Source organism: Pundamilia nyererei, unplaced genomic scaffold, assembly GCF_000239375.1.
Source record: "Pundamilia nyererei isolate P.nyererei 1_Seehausen unplaced genomic scaffold, PunNye1.0 scaffold00053, whole genome shotgun sequence".
Taxonomy (NCBI): Eukaryota; Metazoa; Chordata; class Actinopteri; order Cichliformes; family Cichlidae; genus Pundamilia; species Pundamilia nyererei.
The window spans coordinates 2,703,774-2,723,002 of record NW_005187454.1 but is presented as its reverse complement, the minus strand read 5'-3'; the positions used below and the strand labels follow the sequence as shown (position 1 = coordinate 2,723,002).

General features: G+C 44.1%; 1 protein-coding gene across 1 annotated transcript in view; it reads right to left on the bottom strand.

The window, feature by feature from the left end:
• Positions 1 to 19,229, bottom strand: part of abca2 (ATP-binding cassette, sub-family A (ABC1), member 2) — a 97,669-nt gene that overhangs the window by 46,145 nt on the left and 32,295 nt on the right. The window contains exons 9-14 of the mRNA XM_013910945.1: positions 8,789 to 9,159; positions 5,908 to 6,067; positions 4,650 to 4,778; positions 4,329 to 4,496; positions 1,947 to 2,043; positions 988 to 1,161 (exon numbers count right to left, since the gene is read on the bottom strand). Coding sequence (XP_013766399.1) covers positions 988 to 1,161; positions 1,947 to 2,043; positions 4,329 to 4,496; positions 4,650 to 4,778; positions 5,908 to 6,067; positions 8,789 to 9,159 — 1,099 coding nt within the window. The remainder of the gene's footprint in view (positions 1 to 987; positions 1,162 to 1,946; positions 2,044 to 4,328; positions 4,497 to 4,649; positions 4,779 to 5,907; positions 6,068 to 8,788; positions 9,160 to 19,229) is intronic.

Genomic DNA, 19,229 nt, shown 5'->3' with positions numbered 1-19,229 from the left:
TATATATATATATTTGCTGTCTTCTGCAGGCTTACACATCAGCACGTGACTTGTACTCAGTTATGAATGAGGGTAATAAACAGAGAGCAGCTCATTCTTTAAACAGGCTGATGATGAACTGAAGTAGAAATATTCTAATAACTTAAAACAACTGTTTCCTTTTAACATAAACTGCAGTGATAAAGACCACAGACCCTTAAAGAGCTACCACACTTGTAGTGTGACCAGTTTTCATAGGAATGACATCCAATAAAAGTCTATTGTAATTTCATTCTATGCTATAGCCTGATGAGACCCATGAAGACACGAAATGGACCCCTCAGACTTCTACGAGCGGGAGCAGGCACCGCTCTCCTTTCTGGAGGAAGAGCTGAGGTGGAAGTCGTCTGACTAATAAACCCGTGAGTCCTGCATTTGGGTCCTCTCCTTCCATTCCCACACACGTGACCGTGAAAGTTTGATTTGTAGTCTTTTTATAATGATCCAACCCTGTCAGAGCCTGTGACCTCTCCTGGCTAAACAGCCTTACACTGCGTTGTCTTCAGACACGTCTATCACTCTGATTTCATCATTCAATATTCTGTGTCAGTTGAGTGGCTTCCCTGCATTCAGCAACTAAATAAAATATGATTTGTAGTTAGAAAAGGCTACTGCTGCAGCGTTGTAAGCACGTTCCATCAATCCATCCCCTTCTGCTCATCCAGGTCAGGGTTGCAGGGGGCTTGAAACCCATCCCAGCTGCCACAGGGCAAGAGGCAGGGTACATCCTGGACAGGGTGCCAATCTGACACAAGGCCAGGTAAGCACGTTACCTTTACTTCATAAAAACAAATGAAACTGCACTGATATCAGTGTGTCACCCCTTGGGTCCTGTGCATAAAACCGTTGATCTACATACTGTTCAAAAACCACACAAGACTGAGAATTCTCATTCCAACCAAATCAAACGGTCAGCACTGGGGAAGTAAGTGAATTTCAGTTCCTTACCTTGGATCCAAACAAAGCCATACAGGAAATAGAATTTCCCCCCAGTGTTGGGGCCAGGGCGCCAGTAGGCCCTCCTGATTTCATTAGTCTTCTCTGTTAAGCTGGAATTTTGTCTGATTTTGTACATAACATGTGGTGGAAGGGAGCCATCTTTATTAGTCTGGAAAATCACACCTGGGGAAAGAAAACATTAGAATGGTAAAGAAAATCTAATTTTGCATCAAAACTCTGATGTGGGCATTTGATATGCTTCGTGTGATTATGAACGACTCTGAATAATATAGAAACAGAAACTTAAAACAGCTGCTCATCCCTGACAGGACTGTGAGGAATCCTGACTGATTGCTGGTTGATGGGTGAGCGCAGTGACATCCCCGCCTGTGATGTGAATGATGCAACCATGAGTAGTAACGCCCCTAAACGGCAATTAGGAAATCAAGTGGTAATGTCATGTGTATCCACCAGGGGGAGCAGTGTGGGGCACACTCATGTACGTTTTGAGATCCTTCCCAGATGCCTTAACGTCCACTCACATCCTGGGCCTTTTGACCTCAGAAATCACACGATTGGGTGGGGCCAGGCTTCACAGTGGGTCCACAATGGTGATTGTGACCTGCACTCGTTTTCACACCTTGGCTCATGTGATTAGATAGAGGATCATTAGGGGGTCAGCGACCCTCATAATGGACAACTCTCACTACGGCAAATAATCTGGGAGCGATTGGTTTTAGAACTGAAGAAGCTTCAGTGGAATGAGATATGCCCAAAGGGAAGTCAGCTGACTCCTGTCAGCTGACCTCTAGCTGGAAGCAGTCTGAGGTCTGTGGGTACACAAGTGACCTTTTTGCAAGCAAAGCACAAACAGGACATTGTGAAAATCTAGAGCATGTCCACCTCACTCCTGCACTTTAAATGCATTAAATACTATGATTACAGTCGGACATGCAAAGGCGACTCACTGGCAAACACAGAAACGTTGTCCCGGTAAGCCTGATTCAGGGTGTAGTTGACAATGCTGTCTTCATCAGGAAAGCCCTTGAAGACATCAACACTGACCTGTAAACACAAGTAACAGACACACACCTGGGTTTGCCACTTATCTGCACTTTAATTTTAATAACTGTACAGTGCTCTGTTTTGGTAACTATTGTCCATGATGTAAATATGTGAAGATTGTGTGTTTCTGTTCTGTGTCCTGTTCTGTTTGTATATGTGGGGTTTTTTTGTTTTGTTTTTTGCTGCTGTTACAACCACATTTCCCCTTGTGGGACAATTAAAGTAACTATTCTATTCTATTCTGACCCTACGCTGTGTCACTGCATCATTCCATGTTTGGCACTGATCACCACCTGCACTCATGTATATATCTTTCTACGTAGCACTTTTAATTCTTATCCCTACTTTTATTTTTTCCATGTCTATTTAAGTGTTATTTATGACACCATGTTTGCACTGAAGCACCGCAGCAATTTCCTAATGTTGTAAACCTGCTCAACATTTGGCAATAAACCCCATTCTGATTCTGATTCTGATTCTGATTCTATTCTATTCTACTCTAATCATGTTTCACTGCAGAAGGCTGTTGGTGTTTTAGCACCAAGATGAAACCATCATATGAGCTTATTAAAGTCTTTACATATTTACAGCACGCAGTAGGATCGTGTGCTGTTGTCTCTGTTTTCTCTACAAAGTCCAAAGACATTAAATAGAATGTAAAAACTTCTCAGTGTGATTTAATGCAATGACTTTGCATTTATCTGTGGATTCCTAATAACAATTTTAATAAAATATAAACACAAAGAGTCATCATGACTGTTGTGACTGACACCGGAATCAAGAAAGCAAAAAAAAGTTAATTCACGTGAATATCACACCAGTCGTGTTTTCATGTGTAATCCAAACATTTGAAATACTGGTACGTGACTAAAAAGAAAAAGAAAGACGTAGCTAAAAGCTGATAACAGTCACTTGTCTTATAATGACTTCACTCTGTAAGTAACATTAATAAAGAAAGATTATTTCTTTGTTGTTGTTGTTGTTGTTGTTGTTGTGAAGCAGATAAAAATGAATGAATATTGTTGTCATTATTATTGCAGCCCTGCATTCAGGTTCGGCTCGCAGGAGCAGCAGTCCTTGCAGAGAAGCCCAGACTTCCCTCACCCTGACCACCTCTTCCAGCTTAGCCAGGGGGACACTGCATTGGTCAACTGACAGATATAATCTCTCCAGCATATCCTGGGTATGACCTGGTGCCTCGTCCCAGTACGATATGCCTGAAACACCTCGGCTAGGAGGCATCAAGTAGGACTCCTGATGTTGAGGAGCAGAGGCTTTACTCCAAGTCCCCCTCGGATGAACAAACATCCGAGGGGGACTTGGAGTAACCTTATCTCTAAGGGAAGAACCCAGCCACCCTTTGAAAGAAACTAATTTCCACCACTTGTATCTGTGACCTCATGAACAAGACCCCAAGAGCCTCCACCACCTGCTAGGGCTAGATAATGTGTCCATAAAACTACGAACAAAACTGGTGACCAAGGGCAGAACTGGCACGGTTCAACACTCACTGAGTCCTACTTATTGCCAACAATATGGCTCAAGCTCGCGCTGCAGTGGTAGAGGGAGCAAATGGCCCACAGCAACAGGCCAGACACCCCAGGGCTGACCCCATGGGACGTGATGAAAACTGTCAAACTCCCACACACCCTCAAATAACCTCAGGAGGATAAAGAGCTGGTTCTGTGTTCTGCGACCACTTTATATATTGCGAGTGGAACACTGCATCCCCCTCCTGAGTCGTTTGCCAGTTTGCCAGAATCATCTTGATGCTGACCAAAAGTCTTGTTTTATGTCCCCAAACTCCTCCCACACCCAAGTTTTTGCATCAGCAGTCCCATTGGCTAACGAAGCCAGGTAAGACTTTCTTCAACCTGATCACCTCCCATGTCCACCAGTTGGTTCTGGGATTATGGTCCAAACCTGTCCCAGCTCCATATTCATTCCCCGGGAGGCCTCTTCTTAAATCATCTATTGTATTTTCCTTCCTAATGAGAACTCTTTTTCTCTTCTGAACTCGATATCCACACTATGCATAGTTATCCAGGATGCATAAGTGTTTTTATTTTTTTGCCTTTATTGGATAGCAATAGTGGAGATAGACAGAAAAGCGGAGCAAGAGGGGGAGGGAAGACATACATGGATCAGACTCAAACCTGGGCCGCTGCTTTCATGTGGTCATGTGGCTGAATTTATAGTACTGCTTTTTTATAAGGTCAAAATGAAGTTTTTGGAGTGATGCATTGTTTTATCTTTGTAAAATTTAAGATAAAAACTGTGCTGACCTTAGACATAAAGTGTGTCCAGCCACAGGCAGCATTGTCAATGGTGTCCAGCTGTTCTAGCAAGGTGGAAGTGTTGGGAAGACTGTAGTTTCCTTCCATCAGACTTTGCATTAGCTCAGTGTCTGTGCCATTTATCAACTCAGGGTGCTGCTGAAGATCTGAGAACAACTTGAGCAAAGAAAAACAAGATGAATGAAGCAGAAGCAGAGCACAATTAAAAGGCTCCTGACTCAAAATCTAATTCTAGGAAAAGATGGATGTAAATGTTCCAGCACAGACAGCACTGCAGCGTCATGTCAGTGGGCTCTTTTGTAAATGTACCTGCTGCAGCCACACCAGGTGCTTGTGGAACTGGCCCTCCTCCAGGAAACTCCTGAGCTGGGAGGAGATATTGAGCCACACCCGGGTGTAATGTGTCACATTCCCAACAAATGCAAATGTCTCATTGGCCTTTAAAGAAAAAAGTGAACACATTAGTTTTTCATTACAATCTGTATGAATCTGTAAAAACAAATATATGTATATCTATAAATAAAATGTCTTCTATTATATTTCTTCTTCTTCCAATACAGTAACACAGTTCTTACAGTAGTGGAGGGCACCGTGGTCTTAAACATCCTAAATATATTTTCTCCCAGATCTGTGCTTGGACACAGCCCTGTCTCACTGGCCTTTTCAATTATGTTCTATGACGTCAAAGGAGCTTGCAAAGAAAAGCGTCTGGACTTCTTTAAGTTACTTGAAGACGTTTCACCTTCATCCGAGAAGCTTCTTCAGTTCTAAGGTCAAATGGTGGAGAGTCCCAGATATAAACCTAGTGGGAGTTTCCCCCCACAGAGGGACAAAAGGACCCCTGATGATCCTCTAATCACCTGAGCCAAGGTGTGAAACTGGGTGTGGGTCCCAATCAGCCAGAGTTTCGGGTGAGCTCATTGTGAAACCTGGCCCCACCTTATCATGTGATTGTCCCTCTGTGGGGGGAAACTCCCACTAGGTTTATATCTGGGACTCTCCACCATTTGACCTTAGAACTGAAGAAGCTTCTCGGATGAGAGGTGAAACGTCTTCAAGTAACTTAAAGAAGTCCAGACGCTTTTCTTTGCAAGCTCCTTTGACTACGACGACCTGGATGACTGAGAACCCTCACAGACATATGTTCTATGACAGGTGGACTCCAATCAAATTCTAAAAGCATTTCACAGACAACAGAGCGCAGTCATGTCCAAGTGTGTGATTAATAGTATGAATGCAAAATATCAGCCTTTTTTTCAACAATTCTAAAACAAGTGAATGGAAACAACTTTTGCTTTGTCATTATGGAGTGTTGCATAGATCATGTTGCACCAACACATTGAAAATGTTCTGAATGAACATTGTATCAGGTTAGGGTTAAAAATTAGATGGTGGTGATCTACATAATACTCATTCAGTCCGTTCTGCCTCCCAGTGTTTTGGAAGAAAACACACTAATAGCTTGGACAGTGTATTTTTGCTGGTTATGACAAAAGCTTTGTTCATACTCGATTGATAATGCAAATCTTTTTGTACATATACACGAAAGAGAGTGCTGTTTACATGCCTTCTGAATCACTTTGTCCACCTGGGAGCCAATAGGAGAGTAGAGGATCTTGGGATTTGTAGTCATCAAGTGAACCAGTAGGCCCAAATTCCTTTGTTCTTTGCTGGTGAATCCCAGAGAGCTCATGTTTCCCTGCTTCAAAGCCTCCGGTTCAATTATCCTGCAACAAGATCTATGGTTAAGAGCACAGACTGTACTGCTAAATAACATCCATCCATTTTCTTCCGCTTATCTGGGGCAGGGTCGCGGGGGCAGCAGCCTATGCAGAGAAGCCCAGACCTCCCTCTCCTCCACCACCTCCTCCTGCTTGTCTGGGGGAACACCAAGGCATTCCCAGCTAGCTGAGAGATATAATCTCTCCAGCACGTCCTGGGTCTGCCCCAGGGCATCATCCCAATGGGACACGCCTGGAACACCTCACCCAGGAGGCGTCCAGGCAGCGTCCTTGTCAGATGCCCGAACCACCTCAGCTGGCTCCTTTCGATGTGGAGGAGCAGCGGCTCTACTCTGAGCCCCTCCTGGATGGCTGAACTGGATGCGTGCCTCATCTGATTCCCACTGCTTCACACTCGGCTGCAAACCGTTCCACTGCGAGCTGGAGGCCAATGAAGCCAACAGAACCACATCATCCGTGAAAAGCAGAGATGAGATTCTGAGACCAATCAAGTGAAGCCTTCCACCACTTGGCTGCACCTAGAAATTCTGTCCACAAAAATTATGAACAGAATCGGTGACAAAGGGCAGCCCTGGTGGAGCCCATCACCCACCAGGAACGAGTCCGACTTATTGTCGGTTATGTTGGACCAAGCTCTCGCAACGGTTGTATAAGGATCGAATGGCCCGTAGCAATGGGCCAGACACCCCATATTCTCAGAGCACCTCCAACAGGACAGTCCGAGGGACACGGCCGAATGCCTTCTCCAAGTCCATGAAACACATGTAGACTGGTTGGGCAAACTCCCATGCACCCTCAAGTATCCTGGAGAGGATAAAGAGCTGGTCCAGTGTTCCGCGACCAGGACGAAAACTGCATTGTTCCTCCTGTATCTGAGGTTGGACTAACGGACAGACTCTCCTTTCCAGCACCCTGGCATAGACTTTCCCAGGGAGGCTGAGGAGTGTGATTCCCCAGTAGTGGGAACACACCGTTCGATCCCCTTCTTTGAAGATGGAAACCACCACCAGGTCTGCCGATCCAGAGCTACCACCCCTGATCTCCATGGAACATTGTAGAGGCGTGTCGACCAAGACAGCCCTACTATAACTAACAGTACTTTGAAATTTGATCTGTATCTTCTAGGTTATACACTACAGGTAAAAAGTTTGGACACACCTACTCATTTAATGCTTTTTCTTTATTTTTACTACCCTTCCTACATTGTAGATGCAAACTGAAGACATCAAATAGATGAAGCCAGATATATGGAAGCAAAGAAAAAATGATAAACAACTCTAAATATGTTTATATTTTAGATTCCACCATTTGTCTTGTTGACAGCGCTGCAAACCCTCGGCCTTCTCTCAGTGAGCTTCATGATGTAGTCACCTCACAGGTGAGCCTGTCAGGGTCCATTTGTTCATTTATTGCCTTCTTAATGCCACTGGGACCATCAGTTGTGTTGTATAGAAGTCAGGTTGGGACACAGCTGACAGCGCTATTTGACAACTGTTAGAATTCATATTATGGCAAGAACCAATCAGCTGAGTAAAGAGAAACAACAGCCCATCATTACTTTAAGGACTGAAAGTCAGTCAGTCAAAAAGTTGCTAAAAATTTGAATGTGTCCCCAAGTGGAGTCGCAAAAATCATCAAGTGCTACGATGAAACTGGCTCACATGAGGACTGCTGCAGGAAAGGAAGACCAAGAGTCCCTCTGCTGCTGAGGATACTTTCAGCCCAGATAAATGCCACAGTGTAAAGCAGTAATCAAAGCAAAGGTTGGCTATTTAGAAGAATCTAAAATATAAAGCATGTTTTGAGATATTTCACACTTTTTTTGTTTACTACATAAAGAACGGTATGCCGATAAAGTGCATGGACAGCAGAGTAGTTTGAAAATAATTCCATTTTTTTTATTATCATAGTATTTTGTGGTTTTAGCAATAATTACTTTGATTTACAACAATTATATCAGTTAGAGGTGGGGCAGCTGTAGCTCAGGAGATCCAGCAGGTCATCTACTAATGGGAAGGTTGGTGGTTTGATCCCTGGCTTCTCCAGTCTGCATGTTAAGTATCTTTGGGCAAGATACTAACCCCAAGGTGCTCTCCAATGCATCCATCAGAGTATGAGTGTGTGTGAATGTTAGAAAGTGTTTAACCAGAAAAAAACTGAAAAAAGTGCTTGCATGAATGTGAGAATGTATAAAGACTTTGAGCGCTCAGATAAAGTCGAAAAGCGCTATATAAGAACCAGTCCATTTATCCTTTTAGAGCTCAGTTCATTTAATTCCACAAAGTTTACTGTCTACAAGTCCTAGAAATAATCCTCTTATTTCACTTTTACAAACAGTTAATTGACATTCTTGCTGATGTTGATATCCAGGTATTTTGGTATTTTAATTTCTTCCCATTTAAGCTGTTAACAATCTCTCTGTTCTCGTATTCTTGATGTGATTGGTATTTAATTTATGTGCTAGAACTTTATTATGTTGAGAAACTGAGGAGGAGCTTTCTCATTGCATATGCTTTGTACTCTGACCATTGTTCATATAAAGATAAAACCTGTGGCTGCTTCTGTTTTTCTTCGGTTGGGTAGCTTTTTTGTAAAAAGGAGTAGTCTAAACACGTGGGCACTTCTTTAAATGTATGTTCATATTATTTAAAACAACATGACAAAAGCATTCCTCATACAATTAAAGACAGTTTTTGTCATACCCACCTGTTATTCCCACACAGAATGGGCTGCAGTCCAGCCCATAACTGTACAAATGCTGAAAACTGAGAATGAGGATTCTCCGTTTCCTTCTTCCCTTTCCCACTTCCTGCTCCTCCACCTTCCTCTCCTCCTTCATCACCCTCTACGGGAATGTCAGTTGTGTTGGGGCCCCATGTGGTGGCATTGAGAGGCCATGTTGTGTTTGCTGGCGATGCTGGAGTTCGACCAGCACAGGCCCCTTTGGGCAGCAGGCGAGCCAGACTAGAAAGCAGGTCCACATCCTTCAGAAGCCTCTCTACATCAGCCAGTTCCTTCAACAGAGCCCCAACGTTAGACTGAGACAGAAGAGCCGAAGAGCTGGGCTGCAGGTGAAGCTGGATGGGAAGAAAGGAGGAAATGGGCAAATTACATGATGGCTACAGCAGACATATGAAAAAGGACCCTGTTTTCAAATGTCAGTGCACATTTTTACTTAACCTGTTAGCAGTCGGACGTACCGCCCACGGTACATTGGATGGTTTAGGGGACTAATTGTAAATTTGTAGGACTGCTAAGGGGTTAAAGTAAAGACTGAAGCTGCCTGAAAACACAACTGCATTCTGCTCCAGACCCCTGCTGATGTAGATGAATAACTGAATTCATGAATTTAATCCTCCCTGTGCTGTCACTATACCTGAACTGAAAACATTTTGAAAGTTTCACATCAGTTGGTGGTTCGGCAGGAGGTGAAAGGGTGGCGATGCAGATTTTATGCAGTTGGGTTGATGCCATGTGATCTAACCAGAAATGCTGTTATGTGACCAATCAATGTTTGGATTATGAGTGTGGAGCCAGAGATGCCGAAGAACTAGAGGTGCAAGAGGTGCTTCAAACAGATGACCTGTCCAACATCTTTACCAGAAAGAGCGACAGAGTCTTACAGAGCTGTCTGCAGCTTCTCTCCTTCCCTTATCCCTCCAAAATCCCCTTAAAGACTATGTCTACTCCCAAATCACCAAAAATCAGGAAAAAATGATTTAAACATAAAAAAATCACAAAGAAAGAACAATACAGTATCCACGACTGCACCAAAGAGTAAAACAGTCAAATCTGGATTAATATTTGGTCTCCCGTTGAATCCCTGTTAGTACATAAATTAACAATTGATCAATAAACTGATTTAGTCTGCCTCACAGAAACCTGGTTTCAACATAATGTTAATTTAGATGAATGAATGTCCCTCAGTCATAGTAATCATCAGAATCCTCGAAGTACAGGCCAAAAGAGGGTTTGGCATCAATCGTCCACTCAAGCTTATTAACCAAAGACCCAGACAGACTTTTAATTCATTGGAAAGCCTGATGGTTAGTCTTGTCCACCCCAGCTGTAAAACTCAGAAACCAGTCTTATTTATTATCATCTATTGTCCACCTGGGCCTTACACTGAGTTTCTGTCTGATTTCTGGGACTTTTTATCTGACTTAGTGCTCAGCTCAGATAAAATAATTATTGTGGGTGATTTTAACATCCATTCACTAGCTGGGCCCACGTCCTCATTTTAGGTTTGGCAGTATTTTAGTAGGTAAAGGTGATGCTTGGACATTAATTGAGCTGCGGTTTGGGGAAGGCCTCGAAGGGGACTGGCGACGGCTCCCGGGCCTGGCAGATCCAAGTGCTATAAATAGGAGTGAAGAAGTTAAAGAATTGAGAACAAGGAGGGAGGAAGGGTGGGTCACGTAAATGAGAATGAACAGCTTGCAGAACTGAGGGAACCTATATGGTAAATGGCCTGTATTTGTATAGCGCTTTTCTAGTCCCTAAGGATCTCAAAGCGCTTTACACGTTCAGTCATCCACCCATTCACACACACATTCATACACTGTTGAACTCTTGAGCCACGATCGCCCCCTATATATAGATGACATCCGGAAGGAGCGTGTTTGGAGGCGTGGTCCCGCTCCTGAAATTCCAATACATAATCTCCAATTCACTAGCTGGACCCACGTCCTCATTTTCGGATTGACAGCATTTTAGTAGGTAAAGGTGGGGAGAGAGAAGGAGAAGAGGACAAAGACGATCGCATGGAGAGCGAACGTTGCTCAGTGGTGTGGAGAGGATGAGCTCGGACAATTCGGAAGGAATGGCAGGTGAAGAGATCAAAGGAAGTTGCAAACAACGGAAATCTTAATGGATGAATGAGGGGAACCCTCGATCGGGTAGCGACGTGGCTCAACTTTGAGCTGAAGCTCTGACAGAGAAGAATGCTGGATTTGAGATTTGAGGTAGGGCTCGGCGCCTCAAAAAGCTTGTCTTTGAGTAGAAGATGGTTAATTACTTCAGATAAGGTAGCAATAACGCCTCAGCTGATTTCTGAATTAACAGAAGTGACAGCACCAGCTTGGGGAGAGTTGATGAATTGAAAGACTGATTAGAGGAAAATAATCTCTGCTATAATAACGTCAAAATCGTCCGAGAGCAGAGTGCGAGTCCACTGGACTTCATGGGAGATGATAAGTCGTTCAGACGCAGTCAGAACCGTGAGTCGGCTTAGAGAGTGGTCTCAAATGATTGTGTCGAGGGTGGATGCCTGATGATGCTGGTGAAAGCACATGAGAAGTGAAGGCACGCTATGAAGAATTATGCGCATGACGCAGTTTGGATGTCTTAGAAGGAGCGATAGAGGACAGAACCTGCCATCTCGGTGCCACAAAGGTTCACCTTTGTTTTGCAAAGGCAGGAAAGATGGCAGCGAAACTGGTATCTCGGTGCCGGAGGCATGCTGTTGCATTTGCGAATGAGGGATAAAGAGAGAACCTGTCATCTTAGTGCCAGAGGGGTTTTACTGCTGCTTTGGAATAACGGATGCTGAGAAACTAGCAACGTGGTGGAAGAAGATTGCTGCTGCGATTACGAATGATGGATATAGAAGGAACCACCTAGAAGGATTCTCTGCTGCTTTAGCCCTGATGGATGGACAGGAACTGGCAACTCAGGGGTAAGAAGCTTGTCACTGCGGTTTGCACATGGCAGATATAGCAAGAGCCTGACACCACTGTGCTAGAAGGGTTTGCTGCTGCTTGCAATGATAGAAGTGGAGAAACTGGCAGTTCGGTAGTAGGGACGCTAGATGCTGCATGCAAATGGGGGATGAAGGAAAACCTGGCATCCCGGTGCCTTTTTATTTATTTGTCTATGCAGACAACTGCCAACTGCCGAAGCTGCTGCTGCTTTCACGAATGAGGGATAAAGGAACCTGGCCGGTGCCGACGTTTGCTGCGGAGTTTAGCCAAGGATGGAAGAGGCTGGGAACCTGGCAACTCAGTGCCGAAGTATGCTGCATTTGCTATGGAGGGAAGGAGTACTGGCAACTCTGTGCCCTTTTATTTTTTTCCTTAACTATGCAAACTGGCAACCCGATGGTCGAAAGCTTGCTGCTGCTTTTGCGAATGAAGGAGAAAGGTACCTGGCAACCTGGTGCCGTCTGATGCGCTGACGGACGAGATGGTGATTGTAAAACTACGTTACTCCTGAGAGATGAGCTGTGTTTAAAGGTATTTGCCGAGAATGGACCCTGTTTGCACGTAAACGAGAATGAACAGTTTGCAGAACTGGGGGGAACCTATATAGATGACAACCGGAAGGAGCATGTTTGGAGGCGTGGTCCCGCTCCTGAAATTCCGATACATAATCTCCAATGTAATGACAGCTTCAACATGGCATTTAATATGTTCTTAGATTCTATTGGCTTCTCTGAAAATGTAAAAGAACCCACCCACCACTTTAATCACAATAGAGATCTTGTTCTGACATAGAAACTGAATATTTAACAACATTCCCTAATGTCCTTCTTTTCTCTGATCACTTCTTAATAAATTTACAATAAGAGATTACACAACATTGAGAACAGATATTCTCACAGTAGACGTCTTTCTGAAAGTGCTGTAACTAACTAAAGGGTATAATTCTCCACTGTTATCATCTTGTACCAATGCAGTGCTACTGCAGGCAGGAATGATTTCCTGTGTTGTTAAATCTGCATTTGGGTAATCCCAGCCTCTTACTGAGCGTGCTCCTGCGACTGGCCAGCACGTCATTGAGTAGGTGGGAGGTATTTTCCAGCATTGTCCTTATCTTGGACAACATTTGCCTCTCCCACGCCACCTTAAGGCAGTCCAGCTCCATCCCCACAACATTACTGGCCTTGCGGACCAGTTTGAGTCCGTTGGCATCTGCGACCCTCAACCTGAAGCTCCATCATGCAACCTCACGAAGGATAGCATGGCCACAATAGACTCATAGAAAATCCTGAGCATTTTCCAACAGATGTTTAAAAGACCTCAGCTGCCTAAGAAAATAAAGACGACGCTTGCCCTTCCTGTAGAGTGCATTGGTGTTTATTATCTATGTGTACTCCAAAAATGTATACATGCTTCCCCTTGGCAGTATCATTAGAAGGCATAGCACACATTTCACTGCTGTGCAGATGATACCCAAATTTATCTATCCACAAAGTCAATTAACACACACCAATTAGTTCATCTAGAAGACATAAAGACCAGGATGACCTCTAATTTTCTCAAATTTACACGAAACTGAAGTTACTATAAATCTTAGAAATATGGTATCTAAGCAGATTCTTACTCTGGATGGCATTACCTTGGCCTCCAGTAACGCTGTGAGGAACCTTGGAGCCATTTTTGACCAGGACATGTCCTTCAATGCACATATTAAACAAATATGTCAGACTGCTTTCTTCCATTTGTGCAACATCTCTAAAATTAGAAATATCCTGTCTCAGAGTGACGCTGAAAAACTAGTTCATGCATTTATTACTTCCAGGCTGGCCGACTGTAATTCATTATTATCAGGAAGTCCTAAAAACTCCCTGAAAAGCCTTCAGCTAATCCAAAATGCTGCAGCAAGAGTCCTGACAGGGACTAGAAAGAGAGAGCATATTTCTCCTGTTTTGGCTTCCCTTCATTGGCTTCCTGTTAAATCCAGAATCCAAAATCCTGCTCCTCACATACAAGGTCTTACATAATCAGGCCCCATCTTATCTTAATGACCTTGTAGTACCATATCACCCTATTAGAGCACTTCGTTCTCGCTCTGCAGGCCTACTTGTTGTTCCTAGAGTGTTTAAAAGTAGAATGGGAGGCAGAGCCTTCAGTTTTCAGGCCCCTCTTCTGTGGAACCAGCTTCCAGTTTGGATTCAGGAGACAGACACTATCTCTACTTTCAAGATTAGGCTTCAAACTGAGTTTTTCCTTTTCAGTCACCTTTTTCACTCACTATGTGTTAATAGACCTCTCTGCAGGAGTCCTGACTTAAGCTGAAGATTGTTGATGCTTCCACAGATCACTCTAGAGCAGTCCTGGCCCGAGGAGACCATGGAAAAGAACATCCAGTCCTATATCTTGGCCGGAACCCACATGACACAATGTATTCCACTGTGAAGAACGAAGCCTTGGCCATTAAGTGGGCACTGGAGAAACTCCAATATTATTTGTGTAGATAGGAATTTGATCTGGAAACTGACCACCAAGCAGCCACTTGGATCAATTCCAACAGAATTACAACAGCTGCCTGTTACAATGGTAACTCTCACGTCAGCCTTTTAGGTTCACCATCAGCAAGTGTAATATAGTGGCAGATTACCTCTTACCAAGATTACCAATCTTGACATAATGAGGCCAGGAAGGGGACGACTTTGACTGTAGACATGGATGTGGGCTTGCACACAGGCATCCAGATATTCCACACACATGTGGATGGATGTCTCAAGGCCAAAGAGTCAAACAAAAGGGAAGGGTGACCACTGACTTCACTATTTAGCAGCACAGGTGCAGTCAGCATATATTCTCGATTACCTCTCACTAAAATCATTGTGCGCAGTCTCCCCGCTGTCTTCAATGCCGGATGGTGTTGAAATTTCCCAATTCTTTGAATCTTTGGGCTGAAGGAAGGACAATACTCGGTGTATTTATGCTCAATCAACAATCATTTATTTCCATACAATTCAACACTTAAGAGCATAAAGACCATCATGATGGGGAGAGCTGCATGTAGAGGGTCACAGCAAGTCTCAAAATGGTGACGGGTTGCTCAGCTCTTTATAGTCTCTAGTGGCCCCAATCTAGTCGTAAAAGCCAAAACATCACATTCTTTCTCTGTTACAGCGCCTAAGTTATGACCTCGGCAGTTGTCTCTCTGCTTTCTTTAAGGTGGGGGTATGGAATGTGGTCTGTCTATCTGCCCTGTCTTAGACACAGAGACTCCTGCTTACAATCTTCTCTTCATGATTCAACAATTAAGCATGTAATACATTCCCAGCAGATCAAGGATACAGAGTGATGCACACTTATCTAATGGGTAAGATAAGGCATGGACCTCCTGGTATTAACCAGTGGGTTTGCGAACACTTGGGGTCACGTGAGCTGCATTATTCTGGGTTTATTTTTTTCCTTATAACGAGCCTGTTTAAGTTGCTCATATGGATAACGAGAGATCTTCTGGTGACAATGATAACAATCTGTCAAATGATTAATGAACTCACCTCAACCATAGAGAGAAGATGAAGAAACTACACTGAACCAGGTCCAGAAGCTTTCAGTAGTTAAACAGAGAGAAACTGACCAACTGAAACAACAGTTGGAAGAAGAAGCAGCCCAAAATGTTGGCAATAATAACCAATCTGATTGTTCCTTCAAAAAGTAGCACAAACAGATAACAAAAATGACTCAACAACAATCATTACAGCAGGTTTATATTCAACCAAAGACAAATGTAAAGTCTTCGTGCTTCTACAAATTAAGGAATGATTCAACACTAACTTTGACTTCAATGCATGTTTATTTAAATTTTTGAACATTGTCATTGTTTAATAGCTTTTAGTTGCTTTTTCTTTCCTTTGACTAGATGGTAAATTTGTTAATATTTCTAGCTGATTAGGAGACTTATTGCATTTCAAATGCATGTCCAAAGGCTGCTAGACAATTATGAAGCGTAGACTATAATAGACATTACCATCTGACAGCACTGTGGGTGGCAGAGAACCACACAGTACTGTTACAACTGTCTTTCGCAAGGCCGACTTTCAGAAACTCTTTGTGTAAGTAACAAAGTCTGTTCTGTAGTCGTGTGCCTCTTTGACTCACATTCAGGCATCAACTGGTCTTTCTGCAAACTGGACCCACACAACCTCACGCTGACCTCAATGACAGAGCTGCTAGTCCACAGTCACACTCCTGGACAGTGACAAAAACTTGTAGCAGCAGCTTGGGTCTTCATGGTTCCCAGAGAATTACAAACTAAAGAAAAGGATCCAGACAAAATCAAATCAAACCGTACAGATGGAAGAGTCCACACCCACGCTTAGTATGACTAACAAAAAACTTATATCTGCCAGTTAAACGTGCCGTTCAGATCACAGTCTAAATACAAGTAGTACTACCAATCCACAATAGCAAGTTATAGAGATTTAATCATCCAAAATGTAAATATTTAAATAAGGTTTAATTCTCCCTAGCCTCAGGATAAAGCAAAATAATTCAAGCATCCTCCATTTGATTGAAATAATTCCAATTTGCATAAACTGAGACTGAAGCCCAAAATACTTGTCACACATGATAAAATAGAAATTAATTAACAGACATCTATTATTTTATACATATGGCATTTAAAAATGTCATTGAGCTTAGTACCTTAATATTGAATATATATAAATATATAATTTGTATAAAAAAAAATACACTTTCAGCAGGTTTTTATTCAGATTACATGAAATCACAGGTACCAGAATAAAACCTTAAAACACATCAATTAAAAGGAGGAGGCAGAGGCCAGCCCAAGATACATGAGCAAAGGTGCTAATTATGGGGGTCACACATGCACACTTATATGTGGAACCAGTTATATACGATCGGAGACTTTAATTATCTTCAGACGTTACATCCATTTAAGAGCTCTGCACTGCTCCTCCCAGGTTCTAGCCAAATCCCCCTTTGGGTGATCACAGTACTGGTTTCTAAAATCTTTAGACGTAGTGAGTGCAGAATGTGGTTTAGGTCGTCTCCAGTTACTGCCATACAGTTTCTTCCTTTGCTTTTGGGTACTTGATTGGCTGACTCTATCAGGTCCTAATGATAAAATGACTAAAATCAAAATGTTGGACTTCCTGTTATGTTACTATTTTTCCCCATAGCGGACATGTTTAGGTCCTCACAAAGGTCAAACATTTCCCTGACTAATATTAAACCGGCCGGATACAATGAGGTGCTTGCACTTTTAGGTGCAATGGAGAATACTCACTATTGCATGTCTTGCTGATCTATATCGTGTTGAAGCACCAACTAAAATTTCACCTACATGGGATGATGATTACCCAATTTTCCAGTATTGGTAGCCGGGAATCGGTCCGCCTGACTCACATTGCACCCGACCCCTACGGTGCCTCCTGCAGGTGGTGGGTCTGCAGGAAGATGGGCCTATGTCCCTTTTTCAGGCACAGCCCACCAGACACTTGCCCTCGGGCACCCTCTCCGGGCCTGGCTCCAGGGCTGTGCCCCGGTAACCCTATTCCGGGCAGGGTGAACTGTTCCCTCGATGGTCTTTTCATAGGGGTCTTCTGAATTACTCTTTGTCTGGTCCCTCATCCATGGGAGACCCTACCAGGGGGCAAAAGCCCCCAGACAACATAGCCCTTGGGATCCCTGGGACACACAAACCCCTCCACCACGATAAGGTAGCGATTCGCGGAGGGGGAGCGGGAGATCGACAGACGGATTGGTGCAGCGGCTGCAGTGACAGCACCGGTCCGTCGTGGTGAAGAGGGAGCTGAGTGTAAAAGCAAAGCTCTCAATTTACCAGTCGATCTACGTCCCTACCCTCACCTATGGTCACGAGCTGTGGGTAGTGACCGAAAGAACGAGATCGCGGATACAAGCGGCAGAAATAAGCTTCCTCCGAAGGGTGGCTGGCCCCTCCCTATTTGATGTCTTCAGTTTGCATCTACAATGTAGGAAGGGTAGTAAAAATAAAGAAAAAGCATTAAATGAGTAGGTGTGTCCAAACTTTTTACCTGTAGTGTATAACCTAGAAGATACAGATCAAATTTCAAAGTACTGTTAGTTATAGTAGGGCTGTCTTGGTCGACACGCCTCTACAATGTTCCATGGAGATCAGGGGTGGTAGCTCTGGATCGGCAGACCTGGTGGTGGTTTCCATCTTCAAAGAAGGGGATCGAACGGTGTGTTCCCACTACTGGGGAATCACACTCCTCAGCCTCCCTGGGAAAGTCTATGCCAGGGTGCTGGAAAGGAGAGTCTGTCCGTTAGTCCAACCTCAGATACAGGAGGAACAATGCAGTTTTCGTCCTGGTCGCGGAACACTGGACCAGCTCTTTATCCTCTCCAGGATACTTGAGGGTGCATGGGAGTTTGCCCAACCAGTCTACATGTGTTTCATGGACTTGGAGAAGGCATTCGGCCGTGTCCCTCGGACTGTCCTGTTGGAGGTGCTCTGAGAATATGGGGTGTCTGGCCCATTGCTATGGGCCATTCGATCCTTATACAACCGTTGCGAGAGCTTGGTCCAACATAACCGACAATAAGTCGGACTCGTTCCTGGTGGGTGATGGGCTCCACCAGGGCTGCCCTTTGTCACCGATTCTGTTCATAATTTTTGTGGACAGAATTTCTAGGTGCAGCCAAGTGGTGGAAGGCTTCACTTTATTGGTCTCAGAATCTCATCTCTGCTTTTCACGGATGATGTGGTTCTGTTGGCTTCATTGGCCTCCAGCTCGCAGTGGAACGGTTTGCAGCCGAGTGTGAAGCAGTGGGAATCAGATGAGGCACGCATCCAGTTCAGCCATCCAGGAGGGGCTCAGAGTAGAGCCGCTGCTCCTCCACATCGAAAGGAGCCAGCTGAGGTGGTTCGGCATCTGACAAGGATGCCCCCTGGGCGCCTCCTGAGCGAGGTGTTCCGGGCATGTCCCACCGGGAGGAGGCCCCAGGGCAGACCCAGGACACACTGGAGAGATTATATCTCTCGGCTGGCCTGGGAATGCCTTGGTGTTCCCCCAGATAAGCTGGAGGAGGTGGCTGGGGAGAGGGAGGTCTGGGCTTCTCTGCTTGGGCTGCTGCCCCCGCGACCCGGCCTCGGATAAGCGGAAGAAAATGGACAGATGGATGGATGGATGGATGGATGGATGGGATGATGATTATAATCTACTGCATATTTTCTGTTGCCACTAGGTGGCGCCATAATAGTGACCAATATTAGACGTCTGACAGTTTGGACTCAAGCATGCCCAGTTTTTGACAGACTTGACAATTGAGAAACCAGTTTCTGTCACCACTATGTGGTGCTGTGACTATTGTTAAAAGCTAACATAGTACTGGGTTCAGGGATGGACCCATATGACAGGTTTGGTCCAGATGGATGATGTATGTGAAACTGAGCAAAT